Below are 20,388 nucleotides of genomic sequence, written 5' to 3'. Positions count from 1 at the left end.
AGAGATGCATCCTAAATCATTACTAGCATTCAACTTCTGACAAAATCCTGATAGATGGTGAGTACTATAAATGACGGTTTTAAATGATTTGTGTTTATATAAAAACGGTTAGGTCTATTAAACATAAAAAAATACTATATGATTATTTTATTGTTTTGTTCATAATTTCATGCATTTAATTGCATTGACATAATAATTATTTATTCAACTACCGGTAACGGCTGGTAGGTGGCAGTACTAAGTATTCTACCGAATGCCTCACTGGTTGAGAGTTTCATAGTAATCACATAACAAATATGTGAAAAAAGTAATTGAATATCTCATTTGTCTCTTCTTATATGTCTCTAAACATATGTCTCTTCTTCTTATTTGGTGCAATAATCTAGCTTTGCATTGACCTAGTTTGCTGTGGCTTTCATTGACTTGTTTGGTTTACTTATAGCAGGAGAGTCAGTCCTGACTATGGGCAATGCATTTTTATGTCTAGCTAAACATGTTTAGCTCCAGAATTCAGCTGAGGGACATTTTGCTCCCGAGTCAACAGAACTTGCGCGCATTTTCAAATTGAATTGTTTATATAAAATGCTGTAACGAAAAAAATATTACGAACATTATATTATGTTATATTACATTATCTAATGTTATGCGAATAATATAACGCGAGATTGGATTCTCATAGCTGAATCTACTGCAAGATACATTGCAGCTACAGATTGCCTGTCTATTTACTTACAACAATGTGTTACAGCTTTTACAAAAGTTGAGGAATGATACCATGCTTCACTGCAGAATGTTCGTTCCATAAAATATTTGCGACCCAAGATGTCCGCTTCTATTTTAAGGGACATACGGAAGGGCCATACATGAAATATTCACTGCAAGGCACACGCTTCGCAAAAAAGAAGGCTAGCGAAAGCGTAACATTCTATTACGTTCGTTTACTGCTTAGAATGTGCTGGAAAGAGCGAAAAAATCCGCGATCGTTCGAAGACGGCAATAGATGCTTAAAGGGAAAAAGGATACATTTGCACAAACTTCACAGCAAAACAGCACTACTCCCCTGGAACGGGCTTGCAGGATTGTTAACAAGCAAAAAAAAAGCGAACCTGCGCATATAAACATCAATGAGTCAGGTCATAAAACCTCATGTACACAGGAACGTCGTAATGGAGAGGAGTCGTTACGAAGTACAAATATTTTTATTGCTGCAAGGTTGGTTGCTTAGCGTGTACTTTTTCTTTGTGGCATGGAGCGATGGGTCACTGGATCCGTGGATGGATTATTGGCTAGTATTAATTTACAAGCAAATGTCATGTATGTTGAGAGAAGCAAAAACTTTCCAAACTCCAATGGGTGTAGCAGTAAAGTAGCAATATGAGGCAAGTTATAGACTTAATTACTATGTTGCTTATGTTGATTAATTTGGCAAATCTACCATATAAAAACGGGAACTGTTGTGCATTGGTAAAAAAAAATAGTAGTAAACATGTCTTTTCTTTTATTATAAATCAGTTTAGGTATGCTAGGTATAATATTTTCCTAAAAATCATATTTTGTTTCGTGACTTGGCCGAATTTCAGAATTCTGAAACAGTTTCTGAATTAATGAATAAAACAATGCTATAATACCAATATCATTAGCTAGCATATTGGTAAGACTTTCTAAGTGCTGTACTACAAAGTACAAGTTGATTGTATATGAGTTGATGGAGTCATGGAGCCCTACTGGATCGATTCCAGACATAAAGGCGCCAATGCAAAGCTACGCTTCTCCGCTCCGTTAAAACCTTGCCTCCGTTACACTCTTCTGGCATGTTGGCAACGTTATGAGGTTAGCTCGTAGTGTTCAAGGTCATTTAGTATCGGGCATTCCAAACATCGATCGAACCTGGTGTCGCGTGGGTGATAGCGCGTGGTCGAATGGAAATGAGTAAGACTGACCAACACCAACCGAAAGTAGGATGAACGAGAAAGGACGAGAAGGTGAAGGATAAAACGTTATGCTTTGCCACTACCACCAGGATTGCAATGCACGTGGGAGCGAACGGTGACCTTCATAGTCCGGTATGGCATGTGACGAACAGCCAAGTGCCAGCGAGGTTGATAAAGAACACTTTTCACGAAGCACTGCTAGCTATGACTAATGCACCATTTATTCGGTCAATTGCTATTTTCTTGATCCATATAAATTAAATATGAGCCCGGAGCGAAGAAGAATTTTAAATAACTATGCTGGTTTTGACAAACAAAGATGTTTAGCTAATTATTGGGAATTTATTGAGTTGAATATTTTACGCCAATGTAAGTTAATGTAATCTTACTTACATTGAGTTATCCTAACAATTAGCATGATGCACTGATAACAGCGTGGTCATAAATCGCATGTCCTCTTCAATCATTCGGATGATCAACTCACAGCAGGAGTTACCGAGCAACCGTACACCTTGTTAATGCCATGTTGCTCGATGCTTGATTTGAACATCTGCCAAGCCAATTTGTATTCCAATTTCGCAGCCGTGCCCGTGGCTGTGTATTGCCGTAGCAATATGTTGCAATTTTTGGCAATTGTTCAATTTTGGGCAATTTTGAACATCATTTTTTATTGTTGTCCATCCATCTGACGGCAAATGCCAAAAGATATGTTCAAAAGAAACGTTTTTCGCAACATATCTAGTAGAATAAATTGATCTTCTCGTGCAAAGAACCCTCTACACACATCAATACCTTCTAAAGTGATAAAAAATGGATGTCCACTCTCATTGTGAGTAGTGCTGTTGCGCCTTTTTTATCATAACGAACATTGTGCTTCTTTTGTTGTGCCCTTCAAGAATAGTAAGATCCTGAACTTGTAGATTCTAAAGCAATCCAACCGAGAGTTTCCCTATTCTTGCCTATCTTTACCTTTTTTTTCTATATGGTTTCACGAAATATGCTGGTAGATATCTGTTGCACTATGAATGTATGTTTTGCTTCTAAAAACTCTTCCGGTGTAATTGAATTGAGGAAAAAACAGTGGAAATATGATAACGTTACGTTCCTTCCTTTGCCAAGTGGGAGGAAAATTTTGAAGCAACGAAAACAAAACAAAAAAATTTACAACAAAGAAAGAGTTTTATCCAGACGATGTGGAAAAAGAGTCAACATCCGGTAGGTCGGTGGTACCGCTGACCAGGATAGGTTTTGTTCGTATGACGCTCGATTTTGCTTCGTTCTTCATTAGGGGTTTGGATATTGATTTTTTTTTGCCAAATCTCATTTTATCCGAGCATTTGTTCCAAACTTACGTCTATGCCGTTGTACATGCCAGCTGTATGATCAGTAAGTATCGCAGGGAAACGAAAAACGAAAAAGTGACAACGAGCACGACAATGACAAAACTTCAAGATTGTAAAAAGTTTTTCCGTTTCAGGAAATAGCACGGAATGTAATATGAATAAAACGTGGCTTTTGCACTTACCTTATTTCGGTAGAAAAGGTATAAGCTGATTGACTGTAAGAAGCGGTAACGCCGAAGTGTAGCAATCCACATATTTACTTTTCGGAGGAAAACAGTGTGTAAAAATGAGTTACCTGGTGGGCAAAATGTAGATGGTTGTGCTAATGATGTGGTCCAAAACAATTGCACATGAAACTTATAACTTTCTGTGTGATGCTAAATAATAGTAGTTTTTGTTTCCAAACTTAGAAATACTTGTTTCAAATATCGGCTAGAGTGTATCTGAAACAATACGTCAGAACAATGGCTGATGAACACAAATGTCTAGCTATTAGTAAAAAAATCCATAGACTCAAAAAATCCTCACAGACATGATGTAGTATCGCATAAATAGTGCAAGCACGTAAAAAATGATTCTCCAGCGCATTTCTGACAAGGAGGAAAAACCCCGTCATACCATGGCCGAGCGTCAAAACGGTCCGAACGTGAGTAGCTTTACATGTTTTTTTCTGCATTTGTAGTGAGCTTTGGCGGTACGGGCTCTCACACTACACGTTCAGTATATAAAATGCTCTCGTAAAAGTTTGCCAGAGCGAATCGCACGTTAAGGGCGACCAACGAAACAGGGCTGAACATAAATCATACCCCAGAGGTATACGAAACAGCACTCTGGCCCGGCGAAGCTGCTTGTTCAGCGGAAAACCCCTCATGAACTGCAACAATATTTTCTCCTGAGTATGTTTACCCATACCGAGGCTCATGGACGTAGTTCGATTTGTTCTAGTTTGGAGAAGGATTAGCAGACTCATCATAAACCATTTCTGAGCATCCACTGAGAGTGCACACAAAAATTTCAGATGTGTTTTTGGGTTGGAAAACACAACGAATAGTGCAGTAAAATAGCACGAGTTAGTGGAGCAGGCAAACGTACATGCACCGAAAAGCTTCCCCCAAGGAGAGCTTTTGCAAAATGTCGGAGAGAATTGCAAAACTCGCTGAACAAAGAGCAGCACGGAAAGGACATTAGTGGCATCGTTGCTTCTGGAGCGTCTGAGTCAGAACATTCAAAGCATCGTAGAAGCTGGGTAGGGCAAGGCAATTGTCCCATGTTTATTAGCGTCCACTTTATCCGGTGTGGAGTGCAATAGATGTGTCAGGCTCGATCTGTAACAGTAGTGTTATTCTAAAGTAATACGCTTTTTTCTGCACCGTCGAAGGAATCTCTTTTACTAGCGTAGCAGGCAGTCTTGACAGCACCAATACGACGTACTTGTAGGGATTCTAGTGTTGGTGGTGTAGTTTTACGTCGAGATGATGCTATCGCTGCACCGCAGACGCCGGTTTGTCTGGAGCACGATGAGTCACCGCCGGAAGTAGACATCGTCGTCAGCTTCGTCGGCCGGTCGAAGGCTTTTGTCAGATCTTTGCTACAAGCTCAGTTCGTTACCATCAGCTCGTGCGCGAAGGTGTGCCACCAGCACTATATGTTTTTTTGTGTGAATTTTTATGGCTTTTTGCCTGCAGTTAGGAGCTAAGTAGTGAGACAAACCTGCTAGAGTCTGATTAGGTGCAACCGAATCCAAAGATATCAATATCATTGGACTGTGATTTTTGTTTTACTGAAGCCATGTTGTTGATTTTTCGCAGTGTCGCGGGTGTGAGTGAGCTTGTTGGCAAGAAAAGCCATTGCAAATCGATAAACGGACACTGAGCTCTGCTCTACAAACACGATACATTAATTTCCAGTTCTGGTGTTTTCAGCACAATCAAACACTAAATCATATAGTATTGTGTGAGATGATGCTTTAGAACGTGTTTGCCAAACAGTTCAAATTACCGACGAGTATATCCTATTTCGCATTGATCCGGCTTAGATCAGTTTTCATTCGGCGTGTTTGAAAACTTAGGACAAAGTGGCGTACTACGGGCACCGGTTGCAGTATCGTACCGCACTGTTGTCGTTGTGTTTACTGATAAACACAATCAATAGTGTGCTACTCGATGTGCTGATCAGGCTAAACCTGCTTACTACCGGCCTGATACTGACGATAAAAATAGGTACCGATTCTATGGTCACGATGGGACTGAAAGGAACCAACATTTTCATAGGTTAGTGTTCAAACCGCCAAAGTGTTTCAAAATTGAAGCCGGTACATTATATTGCTGTTGATTAAAAATTATCAACAAATACTACTTTTTATTAAAAATAAAATTAAAAACTACACTTATTTCTGCACATCGTAACAGTACATTTCTCTGTTTGTTTAATAATACAAAAATGTGTTGTTACTTTGAATGAATGGATGAACACACAACACAAATCCTTGAAAATGCATAGAGAAAATGTATGGAAATTGTGCTCGATACATTACACATACAAAAACATTTCATTATGAACCCAAAACGTGCATAGCCCGGTTCAAAATGTACCAAAATTGGACAATATTCCAATAACTGGCAAAGTAGTTTGCAGTGATTTATTTGTAAAACAATATTTATGACAATGAACTTCTCTTTTATATAAATAGTCATCGTAAAGAAACCCACATAGTACAAATTAATCATTTAAAATTTTAGTGTGAATTGTGCATATTTACCTTGTCTAAAGATAATAGACAATTTGACTACATGACAACAATGGCCATTTTAACAATTTATGAGTCCATTTGAAGAGATAAAAACAATATTTACCTAATTCAACATGGCGTGCATTTGTGTGCATTTGTGTGCCTCTTCTTTCTATTTGGTACAGCAACTGTAGTCGGTAGAGGAGGGTCTTAGATACAAATGGGCATTGCTTTTAGTGATTTGATTGGTTTAACCATATCATGATAGTCAGTATTTAACATTATATTGAACAACTATAATGTAGTTAAAAATATGTGGTTGTTTTTTTGCGATATTTGTCACTTTGGAAGGTTGACATGCCTACCTTTATAGCCGTTCGAGACTTAATTCATTACCACGCAGCCGGATAAGTCAATCCTTGCTACCGGGGGACGGTCCTTTCTAGGTTTAAATCCATGACGGGCATGTTATTTCGTCGTTAGAGTTGATGATTATGGGACAGTTCATATAGGGACGCCCCATATTTCAGCCGTATGCGTATTGATTCAAGGGATCGAGGGCACTGCATATGTAGAAAATATGATTCGAATGTACTGACTTCGAATAGTTCATTTGAATGCTCCCACTATATGGCCACTTTATAAACTTGTTTGCGAATCAGCAATCAGTTTGCGTTATTTGTTAATTTCAGTGTAGCCGCTTTGTAAAGGAAGTTAGTCATAGCTTAGCCACCATTTTTAGTCCTAAAATGTGTTTTTTTCTTCAGAAAATATGTTGGAAAAAGACACTATTAAATACTTATACACTATCTAAAACAACAAAAAGAAATCAATTCTCAACCAACACAATTTTCTCCGACCCAGATTAATTGCAGATAATTAATTTATGATTATCTTTCCTTCTCGTTTCAGGTAAGACGCGGCTCGTTAGTAGTTGAATGTTGTCAGGTGATATTTTGATCCGTCAACCTTTGAGTGTGGCCTTGCTGCCGCCACCCTCATTAATAGAGTTTTGTAAAATTATGGCGGCAATTGCAACGCTTGCCAATCAGCAAAATATCGACGATGATGACATTTTCCTAGGTAAATGATTGTGCTTAATAGAGATTGACGTTTTCCGCTGTTCAATGATTCCTGTAAGCACTGCCGGAATTGTGTCATTTTTTTGGGTTTTCTTGTTGCATACACATGCTTTTGCTGTGTACTTGTTTAAAAACTCTATTAAGTGTTGTTAGCTTTGTTTGCTTTTGCTGTTATTGATCATGTTGTTGTATGTATTTATTTATGTTGTTAAATGTAACCTTTTGGAAAAAAATCAATCTGTTTAAATGCTTTTGCATCAGCTTTCGTATTAGGAAAAATGTAAAGAGCTCCGAATTATTCAGAATATCTTATCTCGTACCGCAATCGAACACGTTTTGCCGAAAAGAAACATCGGACGAAAGTCCATTTTGGCATTCACCATTCTAGTGCTTTCCTTCACATAACACTTAACCCAAAAGTGGGTGCGTTCCTCCTTGGGACGTTCGCTTGGGCCAACCGAACGTATGCCGAAAGTGTTTACATGTCCATGAACACATCTGTACAACGAACATGACGGGGTTTACCCACCCGTGTAAAGGTCAGCAGCAGCACTCCCCATGAATGTTCGACAAGCGTTTCTGGCTTGCTGGAGGATTATTAGATTAGAGCAGAATTAGTTTTATGGTGTTTATTTTTGGCTCGTGAAAGTGTGCTTTTATTGCATTTTAATTTATTTATTCCCTCCACCAAGTGAATGTCCAAGTGAAACAAGGACTAGCTGTGTCGTAAAGTGAATCGTGCAAGGATGGTGCGGTTACTACCCTATTCGATCACACCACAAATCGCATGGCTGACCTCATTACCAGCTGACGGATGAGGTTAAACTGTTTTGTGAAGTTGTTGTACGACACCAGTTCCAGCTATTTGATGTTTGCATTTGAAATGAAAATCCGGTGTAGTCAGAAGTGAGTTAGTAGTATCTTTGAAAAATTACGAGGTTAATGACTTCTTACTGATTAAACACTGTTTACATAGTATCTTTAAAGCATTCAGAACACTCGTTGCAAATAAATATGATGTTTAATTACGTTGTTGAAACAAACTGTCATCATATTAAAGAGTGTTCTTAAATTAGCCTTAAAGTTTAATCATTTTTTGAATAATCGATACTTCAAAGAAAGAAATGTATCGTATTTCTAACTCGTCAGACTCTCGTTATCTTTTATATAGTTGTTGAAACCTTCTGAAAAGGTTGAAACCTTTCTTGAGTTAGGACAGTCAGGACTAGAAGCCGGAATTGTGATGACTATACTACGGACCATGTCTATCATGTTATGTGATGAAATTGAAGTAGTTCATCCATCTAGTTCCAGTGACTAACCAACCAGCGTGAAATATAATATACCAACTATAATGTACTAATGACATTCATTAAAATAACGTGATAGTGAAGAGTAAAGGTGCAGCGATCGTTAACATAGGATACTACAAAATATCTGTACTTGCTTTTGCGTTATGGCAAAATATGACTCCCAATGCAACGATAGAAGATATACCCGTGCTATGCTAGTCGAATGACGGTCATTCTATCATCCCCAAGCAACATTAGCTGTCTCGGTGCTCCTTCTGCACCGTAACTGGATGAATAACACCTTGCGCTTATCACACTGACGGATGTTCAACAGTGACTGAAGACTAAACTTTCGTCATTACCGGTCGTAAATTAATGCCCCCCACGATGGCAAGCTGAACCGGAACCTTTAACGGATTTGGTGAAAAACTGCAAGGAAGCGTTGGAACGTGGGCTTAAAATATGCAATCAATGAAAACATAGACAGCTGTTTTCTGAAAGCCTAAAAATGCCTTTTTCTCGCGATGGGAGGCAAATTCAAATGCTTCCATTTCGCCGCAGCAATCGTTTCAGAAACTTAAAATTCATACGGGTTTTTCCAATCCCGTACCCGTGTAACGGTGGTTGTTTTCCAATTGAGCAAACATTTTCCCCTTTCCAAAAGCACGTTTGGCATTTTTTTCACGTTATATTCGTTACCATCTTGTCAGATAAAAAAAAAAAACATATTCAGACTGAGGTAGACTTGAGACGCTATAGCAAAAACCTTCCGCACCCGTGCCATTTACAGTCGGTCAAACCATCAGGGGCGTAGGGCCGTGAGCGTAAGACGGCTTGACTGCCACACTTTTATGATTCAGATTTCATTACACGTGCGTCACTTTTATGACGCCTGACGCCTGTTGTCGGCCTGCCAGCAGTTGATGGTAAGTTTTCCGACTTCCACGTTTCAGGTGCGCATCGGGGCAATTTATGCTGCCGGCAATATTTAGCTAAACTGGTGGAAAAGAAGAACGATCACGGCTTGCAGCAATGGTGTTCGTGGAGTCTTATAGGGCAACCATCCACAACGTGCAGTGTTGCCGCCTGTTCCCTTTTGTGCTGGCGAACAGATTCTCTTCGGTTTACTTACTGGCGACCTTTGCAAAGAGAAAGAATAAGGTCCTTTTACTGTGTGTGTGTGCGCGTTCAAATGCCTGCCCGCCGCTATTGCAAAAGCGTCAGAAAGTGGTTGGAAAATTGATCCGTTTTTCCATGCTCGGTTTGGTTTATCGGTGGCACTAAAAGTACAAGCGACACCGAAGAGAAAATCGATCAACAACCAGTTGTTTAGAAACGTTTACAGCGAGACAGAATTAGGAGACACGCACTCCTGGTACCAGTATTGGTTTCGTTTACAGGTGTTTGATAAAAGCAAAATATCACCAATTAAGAATGAAATGTCATTTGCTTTCTCTTATGAGTATGTATGAGTCATTGCTTGGTTAGATGTTTTTATTATAAAAACTTTGAACTATTTTTTGCCTCATTTACCTCTCAGGTTGTTGGGTTAAATTAGTAATGCATACACAAGTTCTTGCTACAAATGGAGATCAATAAACAGTTAATTTTCAGAAAGGTTTCCATTCTTATTTTTCAGTGGGTTAAATTGAATAAAGTTGAACAAAAAAAATGGTTTTCTAATTTATTAAACTCTTAGGTGTTTGTAAAAGCCATTGATTAATTTAAAGCTTCTTTTCTACAGCTATCTGAATTCTTATTACTTCATAAATATAAAATGATAAAAATTTAGTTTAACAACAACTTTGCATTACAATTACATTCGCAAAGAATCTTTTTTTCACCAAGTTTGATTTTTTTTGCAAAGTATAAAATTCATTTTTTCTGTAAGAAAAGTTGTATGCCCATTTCGCCAGTATTTTTTGTTCTCTGTGTACGATGTGGCAATATTTGTTATGCATGTTTACGAAGTGTCCGTTATGTTTTTGTTTTCGTGATGACAAACAAATCTGTTGATGTGGAATACTTTGTTTTGTTATTAATTTGTTTTTATTGTTTTTGTAAAAAATATATACTGCTTTTTTTAGTTTATTCATTTTGAATTAATTCATATGTGAAATATCTAGTTTTCAAACATTAAACATGACGAGCTAACTGTCCTTATATCTGCAATACAACTGCTAACAAAATGCAAGCTTACGCAAACAAGTGGCAATTAGAATGCGTTTTGTGCGAATTAGCGAAACGATATAATTGGGATGGACTTGCGATTCTTAATTGTACGACTCCACTAAATCCTAGGTGATTATTTTTGTACACAAAAACTTGTTATACCGCCGTTTGTTGTTTTGCGCGGTACAATTGGCAAATTGTTGTTGGTAGCTGATCCCATTCAATATAGACCGCCCGCCGAAGGAACTATTTTGCGACCTACGATTTTTCCAGACCATTGTTTAGAGCTTGTGGCCGCTTTTTCTTTTCATCATGGAGTTTTTCTTTCAACGATAGTAGAAAATCTAGTTTCCCAGCTAATGGACACTTTATGGTACAAAACTCGATCGACTCGAAAACTAAAAAGTATATAATGTTGAAAAACAAGTACAAGAAAAGTGTTATATTTACACAACAATTATACGACAATTATAAACAATTCATTCATGCATTAAATTCGAATGAATGATTTAAATCGCATCGCCAATTGGATCCTCTATCACAGAAGTTTTTTATTACTCTAAATTCTAAGAGTGATATTATGAATTAATTCAATGAGATTATGAATATTTAACTCTCTTTCTTATTCCCTTAATCTCTCGTTTTCGTGCGACTATTCTTATAACTAGTACTGATCGAGTTAGCGTACTAACTTCAAACTAAACTTCGAAAAGAGTTTAAAAGAGTCTTAGTTCACAAATGTTTTAATTTACTGCTAATATAATTCGTGTCAATACAGACAGTTTGATTGCAAATGATTTATTACTACTCATTCACTGCAATAATCCGTCCCCGGATGATCGACAATTTACTGTATTTGTTTTTAAAAACAACTTGTTACATGAAACATGTAACGCGGTAATGGCGAGATTAATTTTGGTTTATTGATTTACAGGTTTTTAATAATGTATTAAAGATGTTGGAGCATTCTATGCACTCCCCATATAAGTGATAAGTGTAAGCTCTTATTATACAGGTGATTATTGTCTAGAATACAAATTTCCGTGTGATTTTTGTTTGGGCAAAATATTGTTTAAATAAATTTAAGATTTTTATTTTAAAAAATCCAAAAGTATATGATTGCCATAACAAAAACAATCATCGATAACTAGGTGACGTTATTTTTAAAAGGTGTAGTGTACAAGAATAATATTTGGTAAAAATCAATATTTATTCCACCTCATTTCTTGTCAACAAGTAACATTGATGATGTTGGTTTAAGAACAAGAAATCCAATTCAAAAATTGGTAAGATTTTGGATCCTACTAGCCGTGTATCTCATTTAAATAACAATTTGTTCTTCTTATCGATGATAACTAGACAGTTCCTATTCAGCGTGGTGTTACTGTACTTTCAAAATAAACAGAAACAGTACATATTAGAAAAACGATGAAGACTAGGACAAATATACATCAATTTCACAATTACGTTAAATGCTAATATGTTAAACTAATACACAAATGCTGGACAGTGATTGAATGTTACGCCCATAAGTTTGCTGCTAGCTTTTAAATTCACAAGATTTGGTTGTTTTGTTCTACCTACTACCATTTATTTCCTTTGTCACTACAGAAAATGGTCTTTTGAGTTACGAAAACCCCAACTATCATATGGATCCTCAGCGAATGGAACGCAATTCTCATCTGTACGAGGAAATCATTTCTGAATTGCAGCAGCAGGGTACACTACGACCGATTGCGGGCGTACAGAATGGTTCGCAAATGATCGGCAACAATCGCAAGGGTTACGGAATGCTTGACCTTGGCACAATGGGCGTAGAGCTGAAGGGCGGTGCAGACGAAAGGTAGCTATTTTGAATTTCCATCGGCGTGCGTTGCCTTCCAGCATCTTCAGCATTGATAATGTGTTCTGGCTGTTTGACAGTTCCCCGAAGGAAAAGAAAACGTTGCTTAGCGACACGTCTCCGAACGAGTCGAAAACGCAGAAAGATCAGGAACCGGAGCATGGCGAAAAAACGCAAGAGATTCAACACATTCCCGGCACGCTCAATTCGGACGACCTGTACGCGTTGCCGAACAAGCGGAAACAGACCGAGGTAGGGGAAGTGCCACCGGAAGAGGACGACGCTGACGACGACGAGCCGGACGGAGACGGTGCGAGGGATGGCGAGGAGAAAGGAAAGCGGGAAGATATCGACGCAATCGAAGACAAGGACAAAACAAACGATCTACCACCGGGCTGGGAGAAACACGAGGGTAGGTGAACATGTAGTTACACTTTCGGTGGAGCAGCGAACAAAACTTCTATTCATGCTTTAATGATAATACACAGACAATGGAGGTGCTTACTACTGGCATATCAAATCGGGCACCATCCAGCGCGAACCGCCTGTGTGGCCAAAGGACGCTAGCAGTCGTGAATTGAAGACACCCAGCATTCCCATACCGCGAAGTATACAGAATTCCTCCTTCACCCAGGCCTTGAACAATCTGTACGGCAATCCGAAGGAAGGCAATGGCGCTAGTGGCAACAGCAAATCCGCCCTCTACGACAGTATGACGTCCTCCGTCACCAGAAGTAGCACCAGCTCGGCATTGGATCAGGAAGACGAGCGACGCCGCCGGGAGGATGTGGCGTTGAAGTGAGTGTCGGGTTTAAGTGCCTTCGTAAAGTTTGAAAGGCTCCATAAACATACGCACGTGGTTTTCGATTTCCTTTACTTTTTGCATCTAGGCGACGAAGCTTCCCTCTCAAATCTGATACAGATCGACCAATTCGGTTTGCGGTGCGTTCGCTTGGTTGGGTCGAGATTGCGGAAGAAGATTTAACACCGGAACGCTCATCCAAAGCCGTTAATAAATGCATCGTTGATCTGTCCTTAGGGCGCAACGATATGCTCGACGTAGTGGGGCGCTGGGGTGATGTATGTCAACAGTACTGAAAAATGTGCTGCGGAAATGTTACTAACTAATTGTTTTCTTGTGCCCCTTAGGGTAAAGATTTGTTCATGGACCTTGACGAAGGCGCACTGAAGTTGATAGATCCGGAAAATTTGACAATATTAAACTCACAGCCAATTCACACGATACGCGTATGGGGTGTCGGACGTGATAATGGCCGGTAAGTGCAATTCTGACGAGGACGTAGCTCAGATCAGGCATTAGGGATTTTTTATTAGGCTTACAGCAATTCGGTACCCATCACCGATAGCATCGGATATGACCAACAATCGCCACTCATACACCCATGAGATTCACGTGCAACGAAAACGGTTCCTTTATTTCTGTATTTATTTTGTAATGTATACGCTCATCTTGTTGTGTTGCTATCTGCGTTGGTTGTTCTTTTGTGAGTTTAATTATTTGTTGTATTCTATCACGATTTCCTAAACATCTTGCTTGCTGTTCTTACTCACAACACGTTGCTCCTTCCTCCTGGCGTTGTTTTCCATCTCTTTACTGTTATCGATTTTCTCGTTTTCTATACATGTTTTTCTTTTCCGTTTTCATTTCTACGTACCGGCGTTTTATTGATGGCGACGATGATAATGATGATGGTGGTAACGATGCACGACACCACACTTATACGATATAAACACAAACACAACTCGCGTATCTGAACGATGCGGACGTTTTGTCCGGTTTGCAGTGAAAGGTAAATTAATGGAATCGAGCCATAAGTACGTAACGTCTCGCACCCATATCAACCCGGAGGGTCCTTGCTACACGCAGCAGTGAGCTCCCCCGAGATACGCGAGATACGAGTTTAGGAATGGAAAGCAATCGATAGCGTTAAAGCAATAAGTAAACCCACGGCGTATAGCTCCGATTGTATTTGTGTGTTTTTGTGTTCTTTTCGCTTTCATTGCAGGGATTTTGCGTATGTTGCGCGTGATCGTCTCACCAGAATACACATGTGTCACGTGTTTCGCTGTGAAACTGCTGCCAGGACGATTGCAAATACGCTCAGGTACACAGTCATATTTCGTGCCGTTAGATGGATTGGCACTTTTGTAGCGAAGTTAGGTTGTAACCACACATTGAACTGTTTCCCATTTGCAGAGATATTTGTAAGCGAATAATGATCGAACGTTCCCTCCAACTCGATGCAAATGGATCCAACATGAACAGCACACGGTGCGCTATACGTCCCACGGATCTACCGACTGAAAACCGACGCTGGATACGACACCGTAGGTTTTGCTAGTTGCCGAAATGTGATTCGAGCTGTTATCTGATTTTTTTCGAATTCCGTTTCCTATAGCACAATCATTCCCTACTCCAATGGAAGAACCGAAGAAAGTATTACGGGCACAGTACGTTGGCTGTGTGGAAGTAAACCAACCGACCGGAATGGAGGTGCTGAATGATGCCATCGATAAACTGACTTCCTGCACGCTACCAGAAAACTGGGACTCTGTAAATGTCGCAGTAGCTCCTAGTATGATTAGCGTCAACTCATCGGTTAGTGTTCTCCAGTCAATAGGATTAGTGTGTCACATTTTCTAACCTATGCATTTCTCATTACATCCATGCAGGATCCTGATGGACGCTTGCTTAGCGAATGTCGTGTACGGTACTTAAGCTTCTTGGGTATTGGTAAAAATGTGCAGCAGTGCGCATTCATCATGCACACTGCACAGGATAAGTTTGTAGCACATGTATTTTACTGTGAACCAACAAGCGGACCACTTTGCAAAACGATAGAAGCCGCTTGTAAGGTAAGGGTATAGGCGTTTGTGATTTTTGTACTGAAACCACACTAATTCTGCACTTTTTTTTATTTTTTTCTGCAGTTGCGTTACCAAAAATGTTTGGATGCTCACCCTGAAGGCAGCGGCCGTTACTCAGCCGATTCGCAAACGCCAGGAAAGGGAATTGGTGCGACTTTAAAAAACTTGATGAGCTCGTTCTCGCTTAAAAAGGATAAGGTCAGTTCCTGAGAACGAGCCAGATCTCTGCAGGTAAGATTGCTTTTACACCGTAGTTTGACACTTAAATGTACATCTTTCGTGTGTAGTGTGTGATTTGGTGTGTGTATTTTTCCTCCATTTCAGGAAATCTGGCCACTTCCTCCAGAGAGGGAAGTTATTCCGCATCGGCATCTGCAATCGCCATTGATCAGCAAGAAAATTTTTGAGCATCCGAACAGTCCTTAGCATTCGATGCTGCCAGTAGCCTGGCAAAAGATAAACTTAGTCAAATACAGCAACAACCAACGCCGGAAAACTACTTCTGGCAAGGGTTTAGGAGCGGCAGAGCCACACTCGAGTGTAGCGATCGACGATAACCAACCGAAACCGGCAAATATAAACCATGAGGCCAATCAAGCTGCTATCGATACGATTAATGACGGTAGTATTAAGACGCTTGATTCCGTCATGGAAGAATCATTTGGAAACTGCTCGGACTGGCAACAAGTTACTTAAGAAGAGCTGAATACACTTTTAATGCTACAGCCACTGGTGCATTATATAGCACCGCCAGACATAAGACGAAGGACAACGCATTAACCATTCTATATCAAACATGCATTCGCTTCAATGCGTGCTTGCTAAAGCAACGTTCGATATTGCTACACTTTCGCCTTGTCGCTGTATTGATGGAATTAGGAGAACGTTTGGTACATCACCCTAGTGCACTGTGAGCGTAGATCGCCCTGTAGATCCTACAACAAAGAATTTTGAACATTATTGGATGCATTTTGTAAAAGTGTGTCGTAGATCTTCTGTATGCGAGAGTTGGCTGCTGTGCGGTCGATATGCGTGAAACTAGATGATGGATCGCTTAGTTTACATTTGTAGCATTGCACGATCATTTCCATTAATGTTCAATGATTACGGCTGAACTGGCGGCAGTTTGTAATGTTGTTATACGCGTAATTGGCGCAGATTGACTCTGCCGAAAGGTAAATGTATCGCAAAAACGAGGATCGTGGAAGCACGAAGTTATCTACCGAAAGAAGGTAATGCGTACCACCTTGGCTTGGCTTCACAAGTGCTGCATGCTTGAGCATGAAATAGGCATGCTTATTTCTTGGGAAACTAAACTGTGTGATTCACAAATGTGTATACTCTAAGGAAGTTTACAGTTTTGTTTGCTTATACTAAAAGCAAAATGGGAGTGAAATTAATTTCAGTTTTGTATTGCTATTACGACAATGTTTCAGTTTGTTTTAGTGTCGACAACGTACGGATTCGAGCCGTAACGTAAATTTCCGCAATAAAATATGTTCTCAATGTCATCGAAATTCTCACGAGGGACAAGGTGGTAGATCAGGCAAAGAGCTTGCTTTTCAAGCCTTTTAATTGTTTTCTTGTGCGTTTCTTTTTTTTATCTACATTTATTCATACCAACTCTATTCTTTAGAATAAAACATACCATTAGCGAATCGAAACTGCCGTTCAATTTAGATATATTTCCACGCTCGGTGTATATAAATTTACATTTCTATATTTTTGTAACAAAGCAGCAGTAATAAAAAAAGAAAGGAAACAGGGCAAGTTACACTTAAAGAGGTAAGCGAACTAAGAGCGGATGACCCGAAACCCTCATAATACAGATTTGAAGGTGGTAGGGCTAAAGTTTCAGGGCAGCAACAAAAAAACAAGAAAAAATCACACACAATGCTATGTGCACCATGTAAATCAGTTTTAGAAAACTATGAAAACAGCTTGTGTAACGCCTTTTGCCTAGCGTGTACGTAAACCGATCCGTTGCTTTCCCTTAAAAAAACAGTGATAGCTACCGCCTCAATGACTAAATATAGTAGTAGCGGTGCTGAACATACGAAAGAGATAATGACAAAACGATAGATATATTATTTTTGCTATATCACAGATTGCGTTTGCTTTAGGAACTATTCTAAATTTATAGCGAAACAAAATCGAAGGAATGAAGAAATGTGGATGGGTGAGAGTGAGGTGAAATTATGTGCAAAGAAAAATGAAATAGAGAATTGTGTTGAAGCGGGAAAAGTACAGTGGCAACCAAACAAACCAAAGGCTCGCAAATAGGATTTAGGGAGGATTTTTTTTAAAAGATACAAAATAATCTGCCCAGAAATAATCGTTTCCCTTCTCACAATTTTCCGTCGACGTTGAAGTTGTGGTACAAATTCGTCCTTTCAGTAACGTTCCTGTGTGATGTCTATTTGTATGCTTGGTTCCAGCATGCGAATATGCAAGTCCTACCGTTATGATCAATTGCGCTTAAAAAACTGTTGGGGCTGTTTGATTTTCAAACATTTAGTTTAGTGTTTTCATTTATTAGTTTACTAACTAATCTACAACATCAACTATTTGTAGTGGGCTGGCTATAGAATACTTATGTCAAATCACAAATATCATCTCATTTATGTTTGTACCGTCATGTTTAATAATTTTATAGTCAATTAATCTGTCACTTTTAGTGAAACAAAGTCATGATCTTTGGAACGAGATAGTTTGATAGCTCCTTCCTATATTGTACTACATTGCATGGACCAATTGTGCTATATTCGATATACAGAGGAAACCCTTATTGACTCACTACACCGAAAACAAGAAATCAGGAATTTAAATGAAACAGAGAATATGCTGGCATGCTGGTTGCCTCCCCAAAATAGACAAACAAACCAAGCAAAGGAGGAAGAGAGACGAGAAAAACGAGAGAAAAGATTTTCTTAGCTGTATGTCTTGCTATATTTTTGTTGAAGCTTACACGTAGCATCCCGGTGAGAGGATACCGCATACCGCATACTCATGCAAAAAGCGACAAAGTAAAGATAGACAGCAGAATGAGAATCACATCGAGCTATTTTGTGCTACCAAAGAGATATAACGAAAATCTTGTAAACAAAATGTTACAAACATGAAACATTAGACATAATCGATACTAGGTAAAACAAAAACGGCTTGATAAAGCTTGCAAGAAACAATCGTGTATCACAATACAATACAATGAGAAAGAAATACTACCAACAGATGCTAATATCATGTAATTTTGCAGGTTTTTTGTATGACTAGCTATACCGAATTGTGAAATGACAACATTCCGTTCGTTCAAGATACTTTTCATCCACCGGTTTGTCAGGCATGAAACGATTTCTGTTTTGGTATAATTTAAATAAAGGGCTTGAACAAAATTATCCAAAAGCGTATGGTGTACTTGATTTGTGATTGGCCATTTTAGTGTCCCTTGCCATTATTTAATCGAATGTTGTATGCGCGAATGCAACTGTAAGAGTACAGTTAAACGGCCGTCCTTGCTAAATAAAACAAAAGAAGTGTTAAACAATTGTGATGGATTTTGTTAATGCTGAATGGCTGGGTCAACCTATTTTAATCTTTTTTTAAACACTATTTTTAAAACATTTGTAGGCCAGCTTATACGGCTTATACGTGCTGCGCTAAAAAATGCGCTAAAAGCATACGCTCTTGTGCATAAACGATTCGGTCAAAGCGAAACGCTTTCCCCATGAGATAATTCTTGTCCCACAAAACGTATGCATGGCGATGGAAAAAACACCTAACTATTATTTTTATCATAAAACCAATACTTGATTCACGATGTACAGACATCGGAATACATCCGATTAACAAATGTATCACTATCATATGGGAGCTGAAAGCTAAATTCGACAGTGCCGCTGCTATCGCTTGAACATTTTACGCTAACACCACAGACCAACTAGCTGAACTTTTGGAACGAACTGAACTGGCAAGATGAACCTACAGATGTAGTAGCAGTAACAAGGTAACACATAACAGCAGGATAAATAAACATACTAATGAGTTAGCGATTTAAAACGGTTCAAAAGTGAATAGAAAAAAATGCAGATCAGCTAAACACTCGCGAATACCACTTAAAACCCGAAAACAAATGGACATGTTATGAGAGTTGTACTACTACTATAAAAAATATCTACAAATCACATGAAGAAAACAAAACTACGTAATTAAACAAAAAAAAAAACAGTTTATTTTTTATTACACTTGATGCACCACATACGGAATTTTCTAAAATTTCAATGAAATTTAATACCTCTTTTTGTGCCGTGATTCGTTTGAACAGAGGTATCATTGATCAACAATAGTTAACAAAACAAAAACCCAACCACGACAGCACAATATCTCATGCAGTAATAATTAAAAATGATTTTCAAACTTCTTAACTGCTAAAGTCCTATTCTTCACCTGCATGTCTTGTGCGTTCCTTCATTTATTGGGTTGATGTAAATGACCCAAATTTTAGTTACTCATTTCCTTTGCCCTCAACACCAATCGATTCAAACGGGGTGATTTGTTTTTTTGTTTCTTCAAGTTTAGCTAGTGTTGGCGTGATCTGTGGTGTGCGCTAATATCGATGCACTATTGAGCAATGGAGCGTAAAAATTGCACACTGCACCACATACGTTGTCTCGCGCTGTTAAACAGCATATTGACGCGGATTTTGAACTTGAACTTGATCAATCATTGCTAGTTGATGTAACATACATACATGCGTACGCACAGGACGGTTTTGAAATGTTTATCATAAGTTTGATTTATTGCGAAACGGATGCTCCTGCCGTTGAGATTCGTTAAATCAATATAATATCCCAAGATAATACGGCTTACGTTTTTAATTTAAGATGAATACTCATAGCAGGTGCAACCTTATTTACGACGAAACACAACGGGCAATACGTAGAAATTGAAAGTACAGCATTGGGCGTTTGTGTAATGGGTAAATTAAACAAAACAAACCATGCAGAAAAGGGACACTTCAAGACACTGAACGAAACCGCAAAATGGGACGGCAAAACGACAGCGCTTCAAAGGACAGCTGAACAAACAATCGACTGCATCGCTTTTGATTA

The 20,388-nt window shown here is 38.9% G+C and overlaps 1 protein-coding gene across 8 annotated transcripts in view; it reads left to right on the top strand.

Moving 5' to 3' along the window:
- The window catches only part of LOC120955414 (protein Fe65 homolog), a 35,644-nt gene extending 16,969 nt beyond the window's left edge, over positions 1-18,675 (top strand). For 4 of the 8 annotated variants that reach the window (XM_040376267.2, XM_040376268.2, XM_040376265.2 and 1 more), the window contains 14 exons: positions 3-57; positions 6,915-7,085; positions 12,160-12,391; positions 12,472-12,803; positions 12,880-13,189; positions 13,282-13,471; positions 13,541-13,668; positions 14,197-14,202; positions 14,419-14,517; positions 14,610-14,740; positions 14,812-15,011; positions 15,086-15,268; positions 15,344-15,511; positions 15,605-18,675. In XM_040376267.2, the coding sequence (XP_040232201.1) occupies positions 6,941-7,085; positions 12,160-12,391; positions 12,472-12,803; positions 12,880-13,189; positions 13,282-13,471; positions 13,541-13,668; positions 14,197-14,202; positions 14,419-14,517; positions 14,610-14,740; positions 14,812-15,011; positions 15,086-15,268; positions 15,344-15,490 (2,103 nt within the window). In that variant the 5' untranslated portion in view covers positions 3-57; positions 6,915-6,940 and the 3' untranslated portion in view covers positions 15,491-15,511; positions 15,605-18,675. Of the gene's footprint in view, positions 1-2; positions 58-4,972; positions 5,545-6,914; positions 7,086-12,159; positions 12,392-12,471; positions 12,804-12,879; positions 13,190-13,281; positions 13,472-13,540; positions 13,669-14,196; positions 14,203-14,418; positions 14,518-14,609; positions 14,741-14,811; positions 15,012-15,085; positions 15,269-15,343; positions 15,512-15,604 lie in introns of those variants that run through there. The other 4 variants (XM_040376273.2, XM_040376272.2, XM_040376270.2 and 1 more) reach the window with 3 other exon arrangements.
- The last annotated feature ends 1,713 nt before the right edge of the window (positions 18,676-20,388 follow it).

Source organism: Anopheles coluzzii, chromosome 3, assembly GCF_943734685.1.
Source record: "Anopheles coluzzii chromosome 3, AcolN3, whole genome shotgun sequence".
Taxonomy (NCBI): Eukaryota; Metazoa; Arthropoda; class Insecta; order Diptera; family Culicidae; genus Anopheles; species Anopheles coluzzii.
Note: the sequence above shows the minus strand (reverse complement) of the source record. Positions and strands in the feature narration are given on the sequence as shown.